Here is a 25001-nt window from a genome sequence, read left to right as displayed (position 1 = left end):
TGAGGGAGTGCTAAGCAGAATGTAAATGTAGAACACGAAATATATAATTTATCACCTTTGGGAAAATAAGGTTTTAGAAAAGGAAAAATTAAAGGAAATATGACTGAGAAGGTTATATATAATAATTCCTAAAAGAAAGAGGTTCAGTATAGTAAAAGGTAATTAAAAACGGAAAGAGTGGGCTTCCCTGGTGGTGCAGTGGTTGAGGGTCCACCTGCCGATGCAGGGGACGTGGGTTCGTGCCCCGGTCTGGGAGGATCCTGCATGCCGCGGAGCGGCTGGGCCCGTGAGCCACAGCCACTGAGCCTATGCGTCCGGAGCCTGTGCTCCGCAGCGGGAGAGGCCACAACGGTGAGAGGCCCGTGTACCATTAAAAAAAAAAGGAAAGAGTCACAGATATAGAAAAACTAGTGGTTACCAAAGGGGAGAGGGGCAAATGAAGGGTATGGGATTAAGAAATATAAGCTGCTATGTATAAAATAGATAAACAACAAGGATATATTATATAGCACAGGGAATTACAGCCATTATCTTATAATAAATTTTAATGGAATATAAGCTGTAAAATACTGAATCAATATGCTGCACACCTGAGACTAATATAATCAACTATACTTCAATTTAAAAACAAGTTGTTTTAGAAATAAGTTTAAGACACCCTTCTGATATTTACAAAGTATTAATTATTATGTGCTTCTGATGTTAGGATCCTCTCTTTTTTTGGGCCATGCTGTGCGGCACGTGGGATCTTAGTTCCCTGACCAGGGATCCAATCCGCACCCCCTGCATTGGAAGCATGGAGTCTTAACCACTGGAACTCCAGGGAAGTCCCGGAGCCCCTCTCTTTAAAGTCCAGGGACCAGCAGCTTATCCATGACATTGCTGAAATGATTATAATCAAACAAATATCATAACTTCTACTACTTAAAGCAATTGAGTAATCACAATAAAGGAAAATTACATTTGTATGTATGGGTATATATGCATATGCATGTATGTGTTTGGTGTAATGCTTATATTCTGAAACTGAGATAAGAAGGGAAAACTCCAGTAGTTTAATTGATAATAATTTTTATTGATAGTCAACTACATTCTTTGTATTTTCTGCATAAAAGATATACAGCTCTTAAAATGGATGGGCACAACCTAGGAAAAGAACTGAAATCAATAATTTAGAACTACAGAAATTTAATGACATAAAATATGATAGACTTTAAAAGCTGAAACTGCATCCAGATGTTCTTCCAGAAAGTTATGGTTAGCTAGCCATACTAAAACTCCTGGAGACTGTTCTTTGTTGTTTCAGTCAGACAAGAATCTCCAAACGAATACAGAAATTTTCATACTGAGACAAAGGAACTGAAGGCAAGGGCTTGAGGCAGGAAACAAATTAGAAATTCAATCTTCTTGTCACTGCACAAGTAGAGTAGATATTTGGCATCTGTCTTTCTCATTTCCCAAACAGAATCTCAAGTGTTTGGGTTCAGAAAAATCTGGTTTTGTCCTAAACTCTCCTTTAAAACCTTGACATTAGAATAAAGGGTGCTCAAAATAAATTTTGTTTCCCTATCACTCATAAGTCTGGAGGAGGAAAAAGGATAAATAATAATAGCTGTCACTATATTCTGGGCACTTATTTAGTGCCATTCATGGTATTATTAAGTGCTTTACCTATGCTCATTTAATTCTCAAAACAATACAAATGAAGGAACTGAATTAACAGGCTAAATGAATAGGTACCAGCATGAAAAAGGTCTGATTCGACACTGTGCTCAAAGTTTACTATTTAGTAATATTTTGGTAGAACAGTTTAATTTTTTTGTATGTTTGTCCAGAGAGTTAAAACCTTAGAAACATCAACAAAGAGGTCTCATAGACCCTGTTTCCACAGACAATGGCACAATCTCCACAAACAACTTTGCACAGGAGATACTAAATTAATTTTCTCCAGGTGTTTAGAAACTCAGTTAATCCAATAAAAGACTATAACACTATTTTACTTTCTTAATTCTAATAAAAAGCAATTTTTAAAAATTAATCTGATTGCCAACCTTACTTCCTTTTAAAATTATATTGAAATTCTGGGCCTAGATCTTCTGGACAATTTCTCTGGTATATTATTTAAAATTACATTTTAAAGCCATGCACTTTAAAGATAGTAATGCATGAGTGATTAAAAAATACACTGAATTCCATTTTGATTCTGCTAATTCAAGAAGTTCTTTAAATTCTGTAATTTATTTTAAAAGTAAGTTTGGAGATTTACAACACGAAGTACTTTAAGCAAGATCCAACTAAATTCTTGTACAGTTTAATTCTTCCTATCATTTTTACTCTGCAAAATCTCAAATAGCAGCTTGTGTACTCAAGTTATTTACATATTTTCTCCCTTAATCATTCGCTTTTCAAAGGACAGAGTTCATTTAACAACCAGTTATTATGTCTTTGTTTCGTTGCTATTTTTGTTTGCCTTCTTTAATGAATGAATCATTTCAAAATCACAGTTTATAAAGTGATACTTGTTTCTACTACCTCTCATGGAAAAAATGCACGTCCAACAATTGCATTCTTTATCACTCTCCCCGCTACATGTCTCACCACCAAATCCCCAAAAGATATGTTAAATTACAAATAGATATATGTCTTTAAGAAGGCACGTCTCTCATTTACAACTTTCAGGCTCAGTTATCAATAGACTATGCCCGTAAGTAATCATGACTTTGACACTAGCTATAATTCAGCAGGAGGAATGAGAATCAAGTAGGAGGAATGAGAATCAAGAGAAAGATGTGTCAGGCTACCTTAATTCGTAAAGAAAAGGGTGGGAAGTGTCACATACCCTTTAATTTAGGAAGGCAGATTTCAAAAAGGTAGGCATGATTGCACGGAATGAAATTCTTGAAGGAAAAGAGATGCGAGAGGTTAGGAAGCTCTTGAAAATGGGGTTCTGACTAATATTACAGATGATGCCAAGAAAAGGGAGGTACTAAAGAAACCAGGGACTCACCTGAACAGCACGCTATAAAAATAAAAAAAGTAGTACTGCATAAAGAACAGAGCATGGGCTTTTAAATCCAGTCTACCACCTAATTAAATGATGCCAAGCAAATCCTTCTCTAAATATGCTTCTTTTTCAGCAAAATGGGAATAACATTTCTTGTGAAGAGCTACTATAGGGGGTTTGCTAAGTTCAATATTTCTTTGCTGGTCTCTTTGCCCTTAGGCTATATACTATTAAGAAAGCACTATGTTCAAAAGTTACTTAATTCTTTTTTCCTTGATAGTTACATTATCAATCTGACATATAGTCAGGCTCACTGGTTTCAATTTGTATTCAATACTAGGATTTACTTTCTTGCTATCATTTTTAATTTATTTTTTTGAATATGTGACACACACATGTGGTTCAAGCAAAGCGTCCTCTTTGCCCTTCATTACAGTAGTGGTACTATTCTTTATATAGGGTAAAAATTTGACCATTTGTCCACGGGCTAGAATCTATATTCTAGTATGGTGACATTTATATCTATAACCTAAAACTACATAGCATTTATGATCAATTTTAAAATAACTGCCTATGGCTACTGAAAAGATTATAGCAAAGAATCTTCAAAAGTTAGTCCCATTAATTTTAGTTGACACACAGTGCTACGTGCCAAGCACTGTTTTAAATACATGAACGTTTTAACCTTCAAAGAGACCTCTGAAGTATGTCGGCCAAGATCATGCTGCTAGCAAGTGGTACAGGTAGAATTTGAATCCAGACTCCAGAGTCTGTGTTATTAGCCACTTAACTATAATGTCTCCTGCATCCTAACCAGTCACACAGATGTTCTTGCCATATGGGGACTACAGAATTTAAACCTTTTCTGGCTTACCTTAAAAAAAAAAGTGTGACTGGGCTTCCCTGGTGGCGCAGTGGTTGAGAGTTCGCCTGCCGATGCAGGGGACACGGGTTCGTGCCCGGGTCCGGGAAGATCCCACATACCGCGGAGCGGCTGGGCCCGTGAGCCATGGCCACTGGGCCTGTGCGTCCGGAGCCTGTGCTCCGCAACGGGAGAGGCCACAACAGTGAGAGGCCCGCATACCGCAAAAAAAAAAAAAAAAAAAGAAGTGTGACTTAGGAAAATTACTGTATCACAACTTTTCCCATTATTAATAAAAATTTAAAAGATAAGCAAATATGGACTAAATCTCTTTTGATTTCTCTCATTCAATTAACATTTATTAAACACCTCTGGGAGATAAAGTGAATCAATTTGCTCTCCTTCCTTCTCCAAATCCCACTGAAATGACCCAAGCAATATATATGTAGAAAAATTCTATAACAGCATGGGAAAATGTCAACAACAAAGCAGAATCACTAAAGAATTTCTGGAATGTAGAAAAGAATAAGTTCACAGAAAAGGAGTAAGTGTCTATGTTGCTTATAATAATACAGTTAAAAGACAGTCCTCTTCCTCAGAGAAGTGGATGGATTTTCCTTTTTAGTTTTTTAACTCAGAAAAACCCCAAGCTCAGAAGATTGGAGCCCTCAACCATAGTAGAGGGCTCTGGGTGATATCTAAGGGGATACAAGAAGTCAGTGGGAACTGCACCAGTGTCCTGACCATTTGGGATGGCTGATGACATTTGCCAGCTAGACTTTTTCACCTGGGTGTGAACTGCTTGAAGTCAAGGTGGAGATTTGCCACATCAAGTTCCTAAAGAGGGAGGGCAGAGGGCAGTAGGAGGTGATATATGAGGGATAAAGTATTTTTGTTAACTCTAGGCTAACAAAGAGAACAAAAGCACCGGCCAACAATTTATAGAGGTAAAAATTAAAAATAAAAAAAAAACAAAAGAAATAGCACAGTAGGGAAAACCCATAATGCACCCAACCCCCCTGATAACTCTGAAGACATTCACAATAACATTAATTAAAATCTTAAAGGGGGAGGGATAAATTGGGAAATTGGGATTGACATATATACACTACTATATATAAAATAGATAACTAATAAGGACCTACTGTATAGCACAGGGAACTCTACTCAATACTCTGTAATGACCTATATGGGAAAAGAATCTAAACAAAGAGTAGATATATGTGTATGTATAACAGATTCACTTTGCTGTACAGCAGAAACTAACACAACACTGTAAATCAACTATACTCCAATAAAAATTTTAAAATAAAATAAAACTTGAAAGTCAAAACAATAAAATAAAATGAAATCTTAAATACAGGGTGGTCCACTTAAAGCAGACATCTTACCGGCTACTGGTGTGATTGTAAATGGTTGATGGATGATAGCTACCTACTGGATGGCTAGTAGGCAGATACTAGAAATAGTCCTCCAAAGCTCTGGGGGTTAGTCCTATATCAGCCACACTTCAACATACATGAGTTTGTCTTCTGATCCTAACACATTAAATGTTACTGAGAGCGGGAGTCCTAAAGGTGATCTAACATGACTGTCTACATCTGTTTTAAATAAGATTCATTGCTATGGTTTTTTAAGTGATTCAATTAATGATTTTAAAACTTTAAACTCTCAAAGTAATTATTTTATCTACAGGATAAGAAAATATAAAGAGTTTCTCATTTTATGCTCATAATAAGCAAATGAATAGGACTGTAACAAATTATCTTACAGGCTACCTGTGATTATCAATCACCCTTTACTTTTAGAACTCTTTATACTTGGTTACTGACTTCAACTAATGAGGTCAGCGTCATGACTTATATACTTAGCTGGTTAGGGAGAAATCTACTTTAGGACGGCAGACTACATCCATAACCCACTTAGCAAATGTTAGCTAGAGTAAGAAGGTTGACAGAATATTAATGGTTTAGTATAATATGTCATCATTACTGGAAAATCCCCAAATACATGTTACCTTTGATATGCAGAACAGAACTTGTATAAAAACATTTAAATAGGCTTCCTGGTACTTTTTTCTCTTAGTGCACTAAGGTGGAAGGAAGAAGGCAGCAATCCAGGTTAAGCATCAGGGGCATCGTACAGCGTGTATGGTAAAAACGATAGGGTCAACCAGGTCTAACACAGTGATACACCCTAGTTTAAAAGAAAATCAGGACTTCCGTGGTGGCACAGTGGTTAAGAATCCACCTGCCAATGCAGGGGACACGGGTTCGAGCCCTGGTCCGGGAAGATCCCACGTGCCGCCAAGCAACTAAGCTCATGTGCCACAACTACTGAGCCTGTGCACTAGAGCCCGCGACCCACAACTACTGAGCCCACGTGCCACAACTACTGAAGCCTGCACACCCAGAGCCCGCACTCCACAACAAGAGAGGCCACCACGATGAGAAGCCTGTGCACTGCAACGAAGAGTAGCCCCCACCCGCCACAACTAGAGAAAGCCCGTGTGCAGCAACGAAGACCCAATGCAGCCAAAAATAAATAAATAAATATTTTTTAAAAAAATCAGATTGCTTTTGGTGACTATATGATGGGCAAATAGCCAATTGCAACATTATATTTTATGTATCACATGTGATTAACAGATTAATCCATTTAGTTGCTTAACAACAGCTATCTATCATAGGTGACTGTACTGTGGTAGGTGTTTCAGGTATATTAACTTTGACTCGTACAGCCACTTTGCAAGATAAGAGGTATTATCCCCATTTATAGATGAGGAAACTAAAGCTCAGAGGCCGAACAACAAGTCCAAAGCCACATAGTTGGGAAATGGCAGAGCCAGAATTTGAACTGATTTCTGGCTTCACCCCCATACTCCTTTCACTATAACTTTCTTAATAAAATAATTTTCTAAGAATTCAATGTATCATATATACCCACTTTTATTTTAAATCAAGAGATGGGATTCATGAGGGTGAAGGAGGAACACAGAACTATTTTTTGGTTGGGGAAAATAAAGAATAAACATTTAGGTAATTTTTCAAGCACAAACAAAACATCTACAGCAAATCCTAAACTAGAAGCCAAGTTTCAATGGAGGTACTCCTCAAGTTAAAAATACTTAATTTGTACCATTTTGTACCCCAATTGGCATAGAAAATACTGTTTTCCTCCTCCTTCCATCCATTCACAGGGCCCCTCAACAAACAGTGACCATACTAGCCAGGACTCACGGCCCCTCCCATGGAGGTTGAATGAGGAGCATTGGATCTAGCCTATTCTGTATCACTTTGCTTCCCCATGGAGAGATCATTTATCCATTACAAGTTCCTTATCTTCCCCATGTCCACTCACCACCACCATGCACCATACATATCACATGCACATTCATGCACTCATACCAATCTTCCTCATCTCCACTGAGTTAATTATATCTCAGGTTATTCCACTTCAGGAAATCTCTTAAACATACATTTTCTGCAAGTCCTTTTTCTTCCTTTGACAGGGCAATTTGTAAGTAAAAAAATGACCGAAAATATTGTTGACAAATGTAAGAAGAATCTCAGTGAAGCACCTATATCACACAGAAGAAATGTCATAAGTTTTAAAGTCAAATTGACAAATTAAAGGATCAGAGAAATAAGCCACCATTTCTTATTCCTTTTTAACTTTTTAAAAGCTATTTATTAGTAATACAACTGTATTGCTTTCTACTATTTTTTTTTTGATGCAGAAGTAAATGTTTCAGTTATAACATGGCCTTACAGACTTGCTTAGGAATCTAATTTCTGTATTGACCCAGAGAATCAACTAATCAACCTACAAATTAACTTTCATCTTATAATATCTTTTCAAAGTTGGGAATAACTAGATGGTTGCTGGACCTTACTTTCCAAAATAAAAACCAACTGATAATCTGTCAAAAAAATTAAGAATGAATTTTGTGGACATGCAGTTATTGAACAAAAATTTGGCATATGTAACAATGTAAGTATCGTGTTTGTGAAAATGAGATAAGACAACTAGGAATGCCAAATAGTCCTCTTTCCTGACTAGCTCCTTTCTGCTTTGATATTCGAATTCTACTCTCACTTCAAACATAACGTCTAAACCAAAATCATCACTTTTGCCCTTAAAGCAGCTCACTCTCCAAAGTTCCCAGTTCTATTCCCTACTCCAGGTTCAAAATCTTAGTGTCAACCATAACACTTCCTCTTTCCTACCATGTGCAAGCTTGGTGTGAGTGCTACCTAAGGTACGGAGACCAATAAATTTTATGCCCTGTTCTTAAGGAACTTTAAAAATCTACATTAGAGGGACTTCCCTGGTGGCACAGTGGTTAGGAATCTGTCTGCCAATGCAGGGAACACGGGTTTGAGCCCTGGTCAAGGAAGACCCCACATACCATGGAGCAACTAAGCCCGTGCGCCGCAACTACTGAAGCCCGCGCCTAAAGCCCGTACTCCACAACAAGAGAAGCCACCACAATAAGAAGCCTCCACTCGCTGCAACTAGAGAAAGCCTGTGCACAGCAACAAAGACCCAACGTGGCCGAAAATAAATAAATTTATTAAAAAAAAATCTACACTAGAAAACAGGGCAAGTAACACACATATAACCATGATATGGATACGCTACCATGAAAAACATGCAAGAGGGAAAAATCACTTTAGGTAGGGGATCAAAAAAGATTTTTATGAAGACAGCAGTTGACACACGCTTGGAAGATGGGTAGGATGCTGATACAACAGGAACTGCGAAGAGTGAGAGGGCATTTCAGACTGAGAATAAACAACATAAGCAAAGATTTAGAGATGAGACTATAGATCGTATTTAGGAAACATCAAGTAACACAGAGGGGCTGGAATGTAGATCCACATAGGGAAAATGTAGGATCTAAGGTTGGAAAGGTAAGCAAGAGCCATATTGTGAAGATCCTTGAGTGAGTGCCTTCTGTGCTATGGCAGATGAAGAGTCACTGAAGGTTTCTGTTTCAAGCATATGCAGTGGTTAAGAGCCAGGACTCTGGAGCTAGAGTTCCTGGATTCAAATCTCAGCTCTTCCACTTACCAGCTATGTGACCTTGGGCAAGTTACTTAATTTCTCTGTATCTCTGTGGGGCTAACAGCACTTAGGGATGCTGTGAGGATTAAATTAGTTCATACATGTAAAGTGCCTAGAAAAGTATCTGTCATAAAGTAAATGCTATATAAGTATTTGCAATTATTACTATCCTTATCCTTTAGAAAGATAAATTTAGCAGCGATGTATAGAAATGAACTGAAATGGAAATTTCCCTGTCTTCTATATATGTTTACTCATGCCATTCCACTTTCAAGCACTGCCCAAGTCTTCCTAATTATTTAAATACCATCATTGGTACTTCCCTGACGGTCCAGTGGTTAAGACTCCGTACTCCCAGTGCAGTGGGCATGTGTTCGATCCCTGCTCGGGGCACTAAGATCCCACATGCCGCAGGACGCGGCCAAAAAAAAAAAGAAAGAAAGAATTGAGTTTCATAAATACTCATCATTAAATGTATAATCTATTAAGCTCAAATTCTACCTCCTCCTCAACCACCTGGGCAGAAAGTAGTTTCATCACCTATGACACTTATTTCTTATGTATATAACTTTATCTTCCCAAACACAGTACAGGTTCCTCAAGGATAAAATACTTTTTCATTTGCTTAAAGGCAATCCCTCAGAATATTTAGTACAGTTCCTTACAGACCACACATACCTTAATAAACATCTGTTGTGAGACTGTCTGGAATAAAGTACAGTGGTATACGAAATATCTACGGGAAGATTTACAGAATACTCATAGTAAATTAAAGATTTATTTTATTAAAATGGATGGTACTTTATAAATGAAGTGGTCATATAAATGAAATGGCTTTGGAAATCTCTGCCTTAATTTGAACATGTCCTATCTATTTTTGAAAAAAATTTCTATTATTATAGCTGAAAGTAGACCCAATAATGTTCCATGTGAATAACTTACTGTGAATAGACCACAAGTGGGAAGACCTAGTGAAATTCTCCTCTCCCATTTTCTTACTTGACCCAACCAACTGCATTTTCTTTACTCTTTTTAAATCTCTAACGATAGCAGTATATGGTCTCTGGTTGAACAGATCTATATTAAAAGTCAGCAGCTGCCTTTTTGCTCAATATACACAACAGCAAGTGTCAAAATACCAAATGTGACCTTTTATTTATAGCAAAGCTAGTATAAAGAGACATAAAAAGTGCAGTCTTTTCCTCCCAATTAAAAAAAAAAATTCAGCAATTCAAAGAAATGTTTGCTTCAAAACTGAAGTCATATACTGAAACTTCATGTAAGCAAATTATACTTGCTGGTTTATATATACTCATAAATACATGTAAGTATCATTAATAGCAATACCCAAATCTTTATTTTGTCAACTCTAAGGTAATAAATCCCAAAGGACTACTGCATCCTACTTGCCCATGTCATATTCAGTAAGGATATGTAATTTAGCTATAATTTACAGCTAATGAGAGAATACATAGTAAAGTTTACAGAGGTATATTATTGAAAAGTGATTTTGATCCAGATATTTACTTTTAGGTACCTTGATTTTTAAGGATCCTTAGGTTCCCTCATGCTCTTATCTAACCTCTCTAGCATTTCAACAATAGCTTTGCTAAATATTACTTTTTCATCAGTCTACAGTCAATAAAGAATAAAATAATGTTACCACTACCCCCAACCTGTTGTTACCAGTGGACCAGGTTTTATAAGTATCAAACTTTTCAGCAGCTAGCTGCTAGTTGGGCAAAGAATTCTAAAAAGTACTTGGAAAAAATGTGTAATTTCAGTGCTTGAAAATAAAACATTCTGACAGCCAAAAAGATATGAATGTCATGTTTACATAAATCATCATAAACAAAGTTATAAATATGAAATTTATACCTATACATTGTCATTGCTGTCACTGTACAACCTAATTTCTTGGGTTACTTAGAAGATACAAAACAAAGTCACTATGTAAACAATTATCCATTCAGGTTGCACGATTAAGCTCTTATTTATAATTCAATAATAACAATTTCATAAACAGTAATACTTTACTACATGTCTAAATTTCCCCTATAAGATTATGTAATATGGCCCACTGCTTAAGTATGCATTGAAATGGGGTATGAAAAAATTCAAAGACTCACAGTTGCACTGAGGAAGCTAATGACAACTAGAAGAAATTTTATGCCATAAACAAAAACTACATTTTCAGTTGTACTATTTGCTATTGTACAGTTGTACTATTTGCTATTCAGTTGTACTATTCTATTAAGAAACAACTATCTCATATATTTCAAACTCATTTTCAGCCTTTGAGGTGAGACTAATTGACTCTCTATACTCCAACTGTAAAGCTTTACAGACCACTATATCCCTTTAAAAATAACTTCCGGGACTTCCCTGGTGGTCCAGTGGTTAAGAATCCGACTGTCAATGCAGGGGACACGGGTTCGATCCCTGGTCCGGGAAGATCCCACATGCCACGGGGCAACTAAGCCCATGTGCCACAACTACTGAGCCCATGCGCCTAGAGCCTGTACTCTGCAACAAGAGAAGCCACCGCAATGAGAAGCCCGTACACCGCAACGAAGAGTAGCCTGCCACTCACCACAACTAGAGAAAGCCCGCACGCAGCAACGAAGACCCAGCACAGCCAAAAAAAAAAAAAACTTACGAAATAAATGATTTTCACAGTGCGCTGCAGATATTACTCTTAATCTACAGAAGAACAGAAAGTTGGGGTCTGAACCTGCATAACAATTGGAAGTACTGCAAGAGGTATTAAGTACATCTGAATGATATAATTTTTATTAATAAAAAACCCTCAACGACAACTTGTCTAAGATCAATTACATGGCTAGCAAATAGTGGGACTGGGATTTGACTACATGTTGATTTAGCCCCCAAAGCTGTGAGCCCTTTCCACTATGCCAGGCTGCCTTTCATTTAGAAAACTTCTTTAGTCTGTTCCAGAAACATATAAACCCAATGCATTCCTTGGTTTTGGTACTTACGTGTATCCCATTAAGCTTATATCACCACTACAACTGACCTCAAAGTCTGTCTTCCCAGAGACCTCCCTCCCCCAAGTAGGACTTCAGAAATATTCAATACAGACACATCGTGTTGCCTTAAATCTTTTTTAGAACAAGGCAAGATATAAGTAAATAAATAACACAAATAATACAAAAGGGAAATATTTTTAAACTCAGATGTTTTGATCTTTCATATAATAATACTAACATTTGAGCATTTGCTATGTATTAGACCATGTGCCAATTCTTCATATGCCACATTTTATTTTCTCACAAGCATCCTCTGAGATAAATATATCATCCCCATTTTACAGCTGAGAAATCAAATTACATGCCCCAAATCATAAAACTCATAAAAAGGGAATCCAAGAATCAAATCTAGATATGTCTGACTCAAATCCCATAGGACCATTTTACTACACTGCAACTCCAATACAAACTCAATATTTATGAGGAAAGGGGTTAAACAACAACACTATTTTAGGACACACTAAGCTGAACAGTGGAGGACTGACGTATACGACTCCTACTATGCCAGCTTTGAAAGGGGCTCAGGCAGTCGAGTGAAGAAAAATTCAACAAGTCTGGTTGCGTCTAATAAATGCAACAGCAGTCATCACTCTGTAATATCTTTTTCGGAATTTCCTTCCTCTTAGATTTTTCCATTCTCTCATGGCTTCTGTCCATGTTCTTGGTCCCAAATTCCCCTTCTCCAAACTTTTAGGCCAACTAGCTTACACCCTTCATCCTGAAGTGGCTACATCTCTGTTGATAATGGTAAAAACAGAGGCTTTCTGGAACTAAGGTTGTAAAGGGAATAAATGCTTTGTTCAGGAAATATAATCTCATATTGGAAAATCTGGCCTATGCTGTGAAATTCACAGTATTATAAGTGATTTCAAGTTTCGAGTATGACCTGTGAGCAGTGTAAAAAGACTGGCCTTTGATTTTGGGGGTTCTTTTTGGCTGTACTGGGTTGTGGCACGTGGGACCTTCCTTGAGGCATGCAGGATCTTTCATTGTGGTGCGTGGTCTGTTCGTTGCAGTGCAAGGGCTTCTCTCTAGTTGTGGCGTGCGGGTTTTCTCTCTCTAGCTGTGAGGTCTTTGAATTTTTATTCAAAGTTCTTATTTGATATGTTGAAATAAATAATACTGATAATGTTACTTTTTAAAAAACCAAGGAGGACTTCCCTAGTGGCGCAGTGGTTAAGAATCCACCTGCCAATGCAGGGGACATGGGCCTGAGCCCTGGTCGGGGAAGATCCCACATGCCGCAGAGCAACTAAGCCCGTGCGCCACAACTACTGAGCCTATGAGCCATAACTACTGAGCCTGTGTGCCACAACTACTGAAGCCCATGCTCCTAGAGCCCGTGCTCTGCAACAAGAGAAGCCACCGCAATGAGAAGCCCGCACACCGCAATGAAGAGTAGCCCCGCACAGCAACAAAGACACAACGCAGCCAAAAAAAAAAAAAATCTTCCATTAAAAAAAAAAAAAAAACAAGGAAAAAATTTTATACCCCTTTACCATTATGAAGAAATGTTATTCTTGGAAGGCAAAGAAATTTACTGGCCCAAATTTCCATCAACTGATGAATGGATAAATAAACGGGGATATACCACACTAGTTGGCAATAAGAAGAAATGAACTGCTGATACTTGCTATAATATGGATAAACCTTGAAAATGTTATGCTAAGTGAAAGAAGCCAATCACAAAAGACCACAAATTGTATGACTCCATTTATATGAAATGTCTAGAATAGGCAAATCTACCAAGACAGAAAGTAGACTGACTAAGAACCAGGAAGGTGGAGGGTGATAGCTAAGGCATCTGGGGTTTCTTTTTGGAGTACTGAGAATATTCTAAAACTGACTGTGGTGATGGTGGCACAACTTTATGAATATACTAAAAGCCACTGCACTGTATACTTTAAATAGGTGAATTTTATGGTTATGTGAATTATATCTCAATAAAGCTGTTTTTAAAAAAGAAATTTACTGGAAAAAGACTCAAAAGGCCATTGAAAAAGTTTTGTTAATGCTTTTTAAATTAAAGAAAAGCACAATCTCAAGATTTTTGCCCTCTTAGGTAACCCAATTATGTCCTTCTCTGTAAGTCATGTCCAAGATGATTAACAAGACAAAGTTATAGATAGGTTTGTTTGTTTAACAACTGATGTTACAGAGCTCCTTCACACCAAACCAACTTTGTGATTACTGAAGTTGTCACAGTTCAGGAGAAAGGGCTTGTTATTTAACAATTTTCTAGTATTTAATAAACGGGTCTGCTTGGGAAGCTTGTAATTTTAATGCTTTAAACCAAAGACTCCCAACTTGTAGGCTAGGATCTACCTAAAGATCTTGAACTCTTATGTGATAGATGTCAAGCCCACAGTCCCCTATCTGAGGTTTACCAGCATTTCCTGTGGAGAGCATAGTGAGTAACAGAATGGGAAATGAAACCCTCCCCACAAAGTCTTTTATTTCCCCAAGCATCTGCCAGTCTTTGTACTTGAGGAAAAAGAAAATTCTTCCTTGCAAAATGCCAGCCATATCCTGGGTTTCAACCAGGTAATGCTTTTTTTCCCATTTCTGATGTTTCTATCCATGAGGGGCGGGGTAGAGGTGTGGCTGTTAGAATATTTTAGCTTATCTGCGTCCCCTCACTCAATCCTTCTCAGATCAGGAGGAATGACTTCATCTGACTGACAGTTCAGGAGAAAAAACTGGGCATAAGTGGTCCAACTTTTTGCCCTTGGGAGCAAGTTGCCTAAAGGGAGCATTCATCTCTTCTGTTCTTTCATGCTGGAAGTCTTATAGGGCAGGTCCCAAGTCCTGCCTGGGATTGGACAGTTAAGTCTGTTCAATTTTGAGGCCCAGTAAGAGGAAGCGACTTGTCCAAGGATATAAGCCACATTCTCCAATATCCTCTTTATCAATAATATTTTGGCTCCTAATTATCTTATTCTTTTTTTTCTCAATTAGTTCAGAATATAAGTAGGGAAGAGGGTGTTATTGAGACTCCTTAAACACCCTAACATCCAATCTAAACAATTTTAAAAAGAAAAAGAATGAGAGTAAAAAAATAAATAAATAAGGTGGCAGTCATTATATCTTTAAAAGTTTGTGCATAATCCGCAAGCTATTAGAACAAACTCAGGAAATGCTATCACACACAGATGAAAATTAAAGCAACACGCTTTCTCTGTATTGGGGCCAGTACTATAAAAACTGCTGGTATGAAGCACGGTCCATAATATTATGGTAATATAGTTTATTAGTTGGGATTTTAGGAAGTTCTTCTACTCAGCTTTTTGTTTTAGGATATTTCATTTCCTTTTGTGGTAGTTCAAGTAGAAGCTGAGGAGTAGAGACACTAGAATATGGAGATGAGAGACTGAAAGAGGAGAAACAGTGATGGAGAAGTCCAAAGCCAAGAGGGAAGACAAATTTATTTGACTTACACTAAGCCTGGCTATATTATTCTTGATGTTTCTTCATTTCCAAGAACATCTAATAAAGAAACTGTGCCAGTTCTCACAGTAATAAGTTCTGAGCTTTAGTTTCAAAATTGGGATTCCGACACCTGTTATAAACTAGAACAGCAATATAACAATATCTAACTTTTACTGAGCACTTCCTATGTGTCAGGCACTGTTCTAAATGTTTTACATGGATTAACTTAATCATCACAACAACCCATTGAGATGGATACTATTATTACCCTTATTTTACAGAAGGGGAACTATAAGGAGAGAGGCTAGGTAACTTTTCCAAAGTAACAGAGTTAGTAAGTGATAAAGTCTGGATCTGAATCCTAAACTTTCCCTTACTAGTTTACTGCAGTGGTTTTCAAACTACATTCTACAGAACCTTTCAGGCTCCAGGAGTTCTATTTTCAAAATATATTTTGTTCATTTAAAAAACTGCAGTAAAAACATCACAATCAAGACTTTTGTACAATGTATAATGCACCAAAGGGAATCAACACATTAACTTTTTGCTACCAGGTGAAGTCACTTTTATGCAGATCTTAGCATAAAGCTAGTCCTGTCACCTCTGAGATCTTAACTGAACTTCCTGTAAATGTTTCATTGATTTGGAAAGTATAACTCTGCACTGATTTTTTTTTTTTTAAACTCAAGACTGGATCTGTCCAGGTAAAAGTGTACAGTGAGCATACAAGCTCAAACACTAGGCAAAGTTCAGGTGCATCTTATCACAATGCAAAAGCACAAGAGTGAGCAAAGGAACATACCATACCATCTCATTCATTTTACATTTTGGGGGGCTTATTGTCTGACATATTTAGCCGCAAGAAATACGGGTTAGGGAATTCCCTGCCAGTACAGTGGTTAGGCCAAAAAAAACGGGTTAGATACGATTTTGAACAATTTCCCCCTGTTCTTACTATCTCCTCCTATTCCTCTTTCTAGCCACAGAATATTTAACTGAAGATATCTTGAGATGGCAAGGGAAACTGTTAGAAAAAAAAATCACCGCCTCCACGCCACTTCAGCCACACATCACCACTGTCACACTCTGGACCTTGTGCCCACAATGCCCTGCCCTTCCATTCTGCTGTATCAATCACTCCCAGTCAAGTCTTCAGCTCCACTGGGCCCAGGTCAACTATTCCACTGACCATATACCAACTGCTATTCAATGACCAATATACCAGCTTTTTCCCTTTTCCCTTTCACTCTTTATCCAGCTAAGATTTCATGAGCCATCATTACAATATTTTGACTAACACCCTAAACACCTTTGCTCCTCTGTCATTCTGTTGCATGTATCTGGCAAATCCCAACCCTGAATGAAGCCTTCTATTGGCTTTCACCACACACTGGTGACAAAGTAGTTGAGCACTACCAGAGACAGTCAACAAAGCAGATCCGTTATCACACTGTATGTTCACGACCACTGACTTCAATGAAGTGTCCACACTGCTAGATAACCCTACTGTCTCTGGTTGGCATGCTTTCTCTCACAACTATTTATTTCAAACATCTTCTACTTCTTTCAAACCTTGGACTTCTGTCCCTCCCATCTCCAAGGCAACTCACAGCAGATGACTTTGCCTAATTTGAAGGAGTTGTATTCATCCTATTCTTGCTTTCTTTCAAATATAATAGAACATAACATCTCAGGAATGTTATGCTATTACTTATCTCTCTCTTCCCTCTCTCAGCTCTATCTTTCCCATGGACATTTAGTCTATTTTATACATTGGGATTCCACTTGAAACTTCTTTACAAAAAAAGATCTGCTAGAACAGTGAACCTCTTTGCCCCTAAGTATGTTAAGTCTCAAAGAAAGTCTCATAAAAGGAGTCATTGCACACATAATCAGGATAAAAACAACAACAGGTCATGAACTGGACATCACACATATAACTATAAACTAGTACTAACAATGACATCACCAGCATTTTCAGAAACAAAGCCCATAGTTTCATCAAATTCTAAATCATTGATATTTTCTTTATATGCTTTACAGTTTAAAAAATTGAGATATAATTAACATATAACATTGTGTATGTTTAAGGTGCACAAAGTGTTTGATACATTTATATATTGCAATATTACCACTGTAGCATTAGCTAACACCTCTATAGGGTCACATAACAATCATATATGCTTTACAATTAAGAGCTCTGCTAAGACTATATAGGCAAGAAAAGGAGCAGAAATTTTTAGAGTGTTATTTTAATAACCAGTAAATCTGACGGCATGATTTTGTGTTACTAGGTCTAGATGGGGGAGAGAACGGAGGAGGAAGCAACAAATGTCCCAGCCACAGCTTTTTTTAAGGGCTAAAAATATTGCAGGATAAATACAGAACCATAAGTAATACTTAAGAAGTAAGTTTGACAGCATAGTGATACATTCTTACAACAAATTATTCACGGAGGGAGTCTGACATTCCCACCCCCCATTATTCCCTTCATCTGCACTGAACAAGCAGTTAGAAAATAAGCTCATTCCTTTATTCCCATCAGCTCTCCTGGCAGCTGTTACATTAATTAAAGGTTTGGTCTCACAGGTCTGGGTGAGTGTGAGTGAGTGAGTGTGTGTGGGAGGGTGGAGGGTGGCCCGAGCTGAGAAAAATCGTGCAAGGGCATTCACCTAGGATACCCTTCAGAAAGATGCCTGCCTCTTTCCCGAGGGCGCCACCTTGTCTCTGCTGCCCACAACTCCGTGGTGTTACAGCAGGCACTGCTACTGGGCTGCCTGCAACTCTAATGTGTTATTTAATTTTGAAACTACTATTAGGATCGCTAAAGCGTTTTGTGATGCTCCATAAAATGAAGTTTATTATTAAGGTTATTACAGCTCCGGGGCCTAAAATAAAGCAAAATTATAACCACACAGGCGTCAAAGGGAAACTCGGAAGCCACATGCATCTCAAACACTGCCAAGTGGGCAGGGGCTGGGCGGGGGCGCGGGCAGGGGGCTCTCATCCGGCGCCCTCCACCGGCACCACTGCTCCCGGCACCATGAACCCGGCCCCGCCCGGACCTCTCCCCCGGACGCCGCTTCCTAGGGAGGGGTGGGGGGACGTCAGCGGTCGGACCCGACTCCTCTTGGTCTCTCATCGACCATCAGCTCTCGGGTGTCTCTCACACTCCATAGGCTGCCTCGCTCCCGGCCCCCGCCTCCCCGGCGGGTTTCTAATTCCTCACAGTGCGCCTCAGTTTCCTCCCGTCTCCCACCTTGACTTTTGTTTGTTTAAGTCCAGGACTAAGCTCGTTCCTCCACGGTCCCTCAAGTCGCCGGCTGTCTCCCCTCACTCTCCCTCCCCGGTCCAGGACCGCCAGCCCTGCCCAGGTCTCCTCGCCCTTCCGCCACTTAGCACTCAGCCTGGGGCGCGCTCCCCTCCGCCCGGGGGTCCCGCTAGCGACCCGCGAGTCCCCTTCGCCATCCCCTCTGCCCCTCGGCCACCCGGCCCGGCAGCCCGGATCGCCTCTCCGCCCCCTTCTCCTCAGGCCGGCCTCCGCCTCGCACCCTCCAGCCCGGTCTTCTCCTCAGTCGGGTCTCCCTTCCCCTCCCTTCGCCCTCAGCCAGTCCTCCATCCGGCCCCGCGCGCCCGCCGCTCACCGGCGGACTCCCCGGTGTTGATCCAGTCCGGGTTGGCGATGCTGGCGATGGCGAAGATATCGGCGGCCAGAAAGAGACATCCTGAGATGATGGTCAGTTTATCCATCTCCCCGCCCCGCTCCCCCCACCCCCCGAGCCCCGGGCAGGCCGCGGCCTCACGCCTCCCGCCCCATGGGCCGCCGCCGGGGCCAGGAGACCCCGCGCCGCCGCCTCGCGCCCCCTCGGCCCCCGCGCGCCGCTCGCGCCCTCCGCGCGCCCGGGACCAGCAGCCGCGGCGCGGCCCGCACAGCCGGAACCGCCGCCCGCCCCGGAACTGCTCGGCCCGCCCGCCCCTCACCCGGAAGCGAAGCCGCGGCGCTGGCGAGGCCGGCTCCGGGTCCCGGCCGGCGACGAACCCGTTCCGACCTCTCGGTCTTGCCCTGGCACGCGACCCGGACCCTCCGGCCCTCCCGCCTGGGGCCCCGATCCGCCCGACTTCTCCTCGGCCGCCCGCCTCGCTGTCCTGGACAGGGCAGGAGCCGCCTGTCTTCAGCAGGAGGCGGCCCCGAGCCCGCGGAGGGAGTCGGTGACAACGCCTTGTCACCTTGTGTTACCATTGCCTTTGCCCTATCTGTCAGCCCCGGGACTGCGCCTTTTAGGAAATGGCTATGGACACCTGCTGTGCGTCAGGCACTGTAGGTGTAGGTGCTGGGGCTGCTGGAGTGGACCTGTGAGAGAAAGTTTTCGTTCTTAGGAAGCTTACCTCCTGGTGGGGAAGAAACGGAAACTGTTAAAAACTGATCTTTAAAATAAAAATAATGTTAGGTGTTGATCTATTAAGTTGGGGGTCGGTCTGATGGGGGGTTTAGGGGGCGGCGATGGTACATAGGATAGTCAGGGAAGGAAGGTTACATGGAGAACGCCAGGTTCATAAAAACCTGATCTATGAAGATCTGGGCAAGACTGTTCCAGACAGAGGGAAAAGGAAGTGCAAAGGACATTCGGGGAGCGGGCAAGGAAGACGTTGGCCTGTTCAAGGAACCGCAATATATCCTGTGTGGCTGGAGAGTGGTAAGAAAAGACAGAGGTGGGCAGAGACCAGATGCAGGACTTTAAGAGCCATGATAAAGAGTTTGGATTTTGTTCTAAATGCAACGGGAAGGCACCGGAGGGTTTAGAACATGAGAGTGACAAGGGCTTATTTAATCTGTAAAGAGAGTGTTGATTGTAGGTGGGGAGGGCCAAGAATGAAAGCAGGGATACCAGTTAAGAAGCACAGTAGTCCAGGAGAGAGAGAAATGTAGCTTTAGCTAGGACGAGAGTAGTGAAGATAGGGGATGATGGGCAGATTGGATGTTTTGTAGGCAGAGGGAAGGACTTGCTGATAAACGGGGGAGGGGTTGAAAGAAAGAGAGGACTCAGGGAATGACTCCTAAATTTTTGGCCTGAGTAATGGGGTGTTTGATGATACTGTTTATTGAGGTGGGATGTGGGGAGGGGCTTAGCTTGGATGGAGAATCAGAAAATAAACAAGACATTGGCATAATTTATTAGCAATACAGATGGCCTACCATATACAGTTTTGCTATCTAGTGGAGATTTCCTTATCTTCCATGGCTCATGGACTAAACCACCATTAACCCTGACTTTGAGTTCAGCTCTTTCCTTCCCAGTTAGTTCCCCATGAGACGCTCATTTTCTCCATAAACGCCACCTAGGTCATCTCTAGAAAGACCTAGAAGAGTGACATCTGTCTCTATTTTTGGAATGCCTACATGTCCACAGAACTCAGCAAGTTTCAAATTCCACCAATCCAACAGCCTTGCAGAAGTGCACAGAGTTATCAGTATCACCACATAGATTGGGCAAGGAAGTTTGATTGCTAGCCTGCAGACTTTCCTGTCCAAACATTGGTCTCTTGGGGGTGGGGGGGTAGTTTTTTATTATTATTATTAAACCATTCATTTTTCCTCTGCCACAGAAACTGATACAAGCTGATTTATATGTTCCAGGGATTTAGACATAATGCATATCACATTACTGCAGGAGGTTTCACTGTTTATTGTTGTTTAAACACTGGAGAAGTTTGGTGGAGTCATATTCTTGGCTTCTTTCTGGTGTTTCTGTTGCCAAGTAATAGAAGAAACTCCAACTATACAGTCCTGAATTCTCAAATAATGTCCACTGATGTTCACTACTGGGCAGTTGATGAGAATCCTAGGGTGAAATGTTGGAACATTTACCTATTCTAACTCCAGCTAAGTGGAACTATTACTTGATTCTTGTGTTTAAACAATACAAGTATAAATCCCTCCTTCTACCCAGGCATCCATTCCTGGTCCCTCCAGCCTTTGCCCCTCCACGAAATGTTCTGGATCTAAGATTAAAGCATAAAAACAACCAGTACACGGTTAAAAGGATTTAAAACATTTTTTTAACCAGGTTAATAGCTGCAAATCACTACAGACAATAGTCACCTATCCCATTCCTTACCAACCAGGATGTGGGGTGGGTGGCATGGGTAGGACCAAATACTCTGTTTACAGATTTCCCGTTAATCCCATTAATTTGGGGCTGTTTTTAGCCCCAAGTCTCATTCTTGCTTGCCAATGTACCTAGTGTTTCAAAGTCTCAAGTCTCTCAGGACAGGACAGATCAGTTCTGTTCTCCTCTATATCTCAATCTAGATTTTAATAGAGACAAACCCTAGGAGTTAGGGACAGGTGGCGTGATGGAGTAAAAAGAATACAGAACCATATTTTAGTCCCGCCTGTGCTACTGACTTGAACTTGGGAAAGTCATGTCACCTCTCTGGGCCTCTTTCCCCTATCTGACCAACAGACTCCTAGAGTCAGGCACTCTACTTCAGTGATAGAACTTCCCCATCCTCTCACCCCTAAGCAAACCAGCTAGGGCTTTTCTATTCAGAGAGAGGATGAGCCATGAGGCTACTTAAGGCAGAAAAGCCTTGAGGACCCGGAAGAACATAGAAGGCCCCCAGGAGGGAGCTATGCTGGCAGCCTGAAGTCATAAATAGTCATTCCGTGGTTGTTAAAGGGCCGTGAACACAGCGTGCTTTATGGTGATGGATGGTAGGCTTCAGCCCAGCAGAGGCTGAATCCAAATGGGACCTCAGGGAGAGCTGTGGAGGGGAGTGTGCAATCACTCTTCTCTTTAAGGAGGATCTTTGACCTGACAGGACAGAGAACACACTACCTCCCTGGAGGTTAAGTTTACCATCCAGGCCAAGAATGTGGTGGATGCACCACATGTGTTCACCTGGGGTTTCTGGGACTCGACAAAACAAAAGAGCTAAATCCAGAGGTTAATAGTTTGTGCCTTGAGCTCAAGTCTCATTTAGTCTCACGGATTGGGTTCTGCGGGAGCTGACTTGGAGACAAGAGATTATTGTCTACTGTGCAGGAAATTTATTAGGGTGTGCTCTTAGGATCGACTCCTGTGGGGGAAGGGAAGGAAGCAGGATTGGACAGAGGGAGCAGTTTGACTGTGGTGCAGTCACAGGAGGCTTTGGCAGAGCCCAGGGGGAGCTCTGAAGCTGGGATGGCTGTTCTGAGTTGTTCTGAGTTGGAGTAAAGGGGCCAACCAAGCCTTTGTATCTCTGCATGGACCAGTCATTGGATGTTAGTCATGGGGCATGACCTTGGGTAAGGCGGCTCTCCAGCCAAGGACAGTTCCTTGAGAGAGCTGACAGCTGGGAGCAGTCAACCTACAACCTCCCCAAGAGCTGGGGCCTAGGTTCTCCTGTCCTGAAAGGGGACTAGGCATGACAGTGCGGCACTTGCAACAGTGCACCCATTGTGCTGCACAGAGCCACTTGCTTCTTTTTCTATTCTGAAAGCAGCACCTTTAGGACCCTGGTGGACGTCTTTTCCTGTGGGAAACTTATAAGAGGAAAGTTAGTGGGACAAAGTATAGCTCTTGCTGCTGCTGCTGCTGCTGCTGTAGCTCACCTTAAGGTGTAACTGACATACTCATCATTTCCCTCCTCTCCTATCCATCCTAGGTTCCTCTCACCCTCTGCTAGCACCTCTATACTTCTCAGGCTGTGGCTACTGTTTTTGTCCATTTACTGTAAAATAGGCCAAAGGAGAACTAAGAGACACCAGGTGGATCATGTGGGTGCCACATCATTCCATTTTACTACTCGTGAAAAACTGAACAATCTTAGTGCCTCCCTGTGCTGAAGGCTACATATGCTTCTCCTCTACTGGGGATGGGGTCCTCATTATTACCTGGGCAGCAGGTCCAGCTCCAAAATCCCATCTTAGCATCTACTCTTTCCTGTTGTCCCTGGCACAAGCTGTTGCAGGTTGGGTTCTCTGGGAAATACTCTTGAGTTGCAGGACATTTATTGAGGAGTGCTCTTGGGACCCACATCTGTGGAAGGAGAGAAGGAAGCAGGATCTGGCAGAGGGAGAAGTCAGGTTGCAGTGCAGCCATAGGAGGACCTCAGCAGACCCTTTAGGGAGCTCTGAAGCTGGGATGTCCCTCTAGAGTTGTTCAAGTTGGGCTGAGGGAGCCAGGTTTTTTACCCTGCATTGATCAGTCACTGGATGCTAGCTGCCCCGGGTAGGTGTGATGTTGGGCAAGGGGTTCTCTTCAGCTAGTGGCAGGGTTGGGGTGGAGGGAAAGGAATAGGTTCTTCAGTCCTGAAGGGGGAATCTGGGCAGCACAGTATCCTTCAGCTCCACCAATCAGTGTGATCTTGGCATTCACAATAAAGAGCTTTCAGTCTGGGATGGAGGGAAGGTGGATGGACCCTGTGTGCCAGGCACTGATATGCTCCCCTCATAGGACCTTAAATGCTGATGTGCTTTATTCCTTCAAACTCTCACCATTCTCTACCGATAGGAAAATGGAGGAAAAGGATGCATTTCATAATAGAATTAATTTCGTGTCTGGACAGAAGCCTTGCCAGACTGGAGGAGGAAACAGGCGATCTATCACAAGGCGCTACCTGCAGGAGATGCCTTGATGTTGAGAGTAACAGGGAATGGGATGACTCTTTGCATTTCCTCTGTCGCAGCCACTACAACACAAGATTTATCCAACCGGAAATCTGCCCTGGTTTATTGTCTGGGTAGAGCCACAGAAACAGCTGAATAAGCTGGGACCTCCCAGTTTACCATGGAAATCTTTGCACACTAATAGGTGCTTGATTACTATTTGCTGAAGGCATGAACACAAGAGGCTTTGCCTTTCTGTTTCATCAGAGTGGGGATGACAATAGGACCTACTACATTACATTGTTTTCTATTTCTTCTAGAATTTATTTTTGATACTTCATACTTTCCTAAAATTGTCCACTCCATCTGCTTTTTAAATCTAAGTTCCAAGAGCATAGAGCCCTTGCTTGTTTTGTCTACTGTTGTGTCCCCAGCATCAGCAAAAACCACAGAGCGGGCTTCCAGTAAATATTTGCTGTATGAGTAAACGTGTCTGGGGGAGGAAGAATTATTTTGGAAAAAAAAAGAAAGAAGAATTAATTCCTCTCCTAATCGTGACTCATTTTCTTCAGGTCACCCTTGGCCTTTTCTTATTCAAAACATCCGCGAAAAAAGCGCAGTTCCAAAGCAGTTGGCGCGGTTGATATAACAGTATTTGAAAACACCATTATCGGGAGCGCAGCAGGGCATCTGTGCTCTTGTATGAACTAGCTATGATCTTCCTCCGTAGACCATTCACATCTTTGAGACACCCTCCTCTGGGCTTCCTCCACCGTCTCCATTTCCGTTTCCCAAGAATGGGTGAGGAACCCACTGAGCCAGGCACTGTGCTAGTCCGTAGAAGTTTTGTTTTTCTGCACCAAAATTTTCACATACTGCGTTTTCCAGGGTCCACTGGAGACCTTGTGGTGACCGCACTGCAGCGCAACGTCTGGGCGACGTTGTCGCAGCGTCCCCTGGGGGCCAGCCCGAGATCTCCTCGCCGCCCGCGGTCGG

The 25001-nt window shown here is 41.4% G+C and overlaps 1 protein-coding gene across 1 annotated transcript in view; it reads right to left on the bottom strand.

Annotated features, from left to right (window-relative positions):
* The window catches only part of MOSMO (modulator of smoothened), a gene marked incomplete at its 5' end in the record, with an annotated part of 54354 nt that extends 35189 nt beyond the window's left edge, over positions 1 to 19165 (bottom strand). The window contains one exon of the mRNA XM_079945065.1: positions 19060 to 19165. Within this exon, the coding sequence (XP_079801191.1) occupies positions 19060 to 19165 (106 nt within the window). The remainder of the gene's footprint in view (positions 1 to 19059) is intronic.
* Between the last annotated feature and the right edge of the window lie 5836 nt (positions 19166 to 25001).

The sequence above is a fragment of the Stenella coeruleoalba genome (genome assembly GCF_951394435.1).
Source record: "Stenella coeruleoalba genome assembly, chromosome: 15".
Lineage (NCBI taxonomy): Eukaryota > Metazoa > Chordata > Mammalia > Artiodactyla > Delphinidae > Stenella > Stenella coeruleoalba.
Note: the sequence above shows the minus strand (reverse complement) of the source record. Positions and strands in the feature narration are given on the sequence as shown.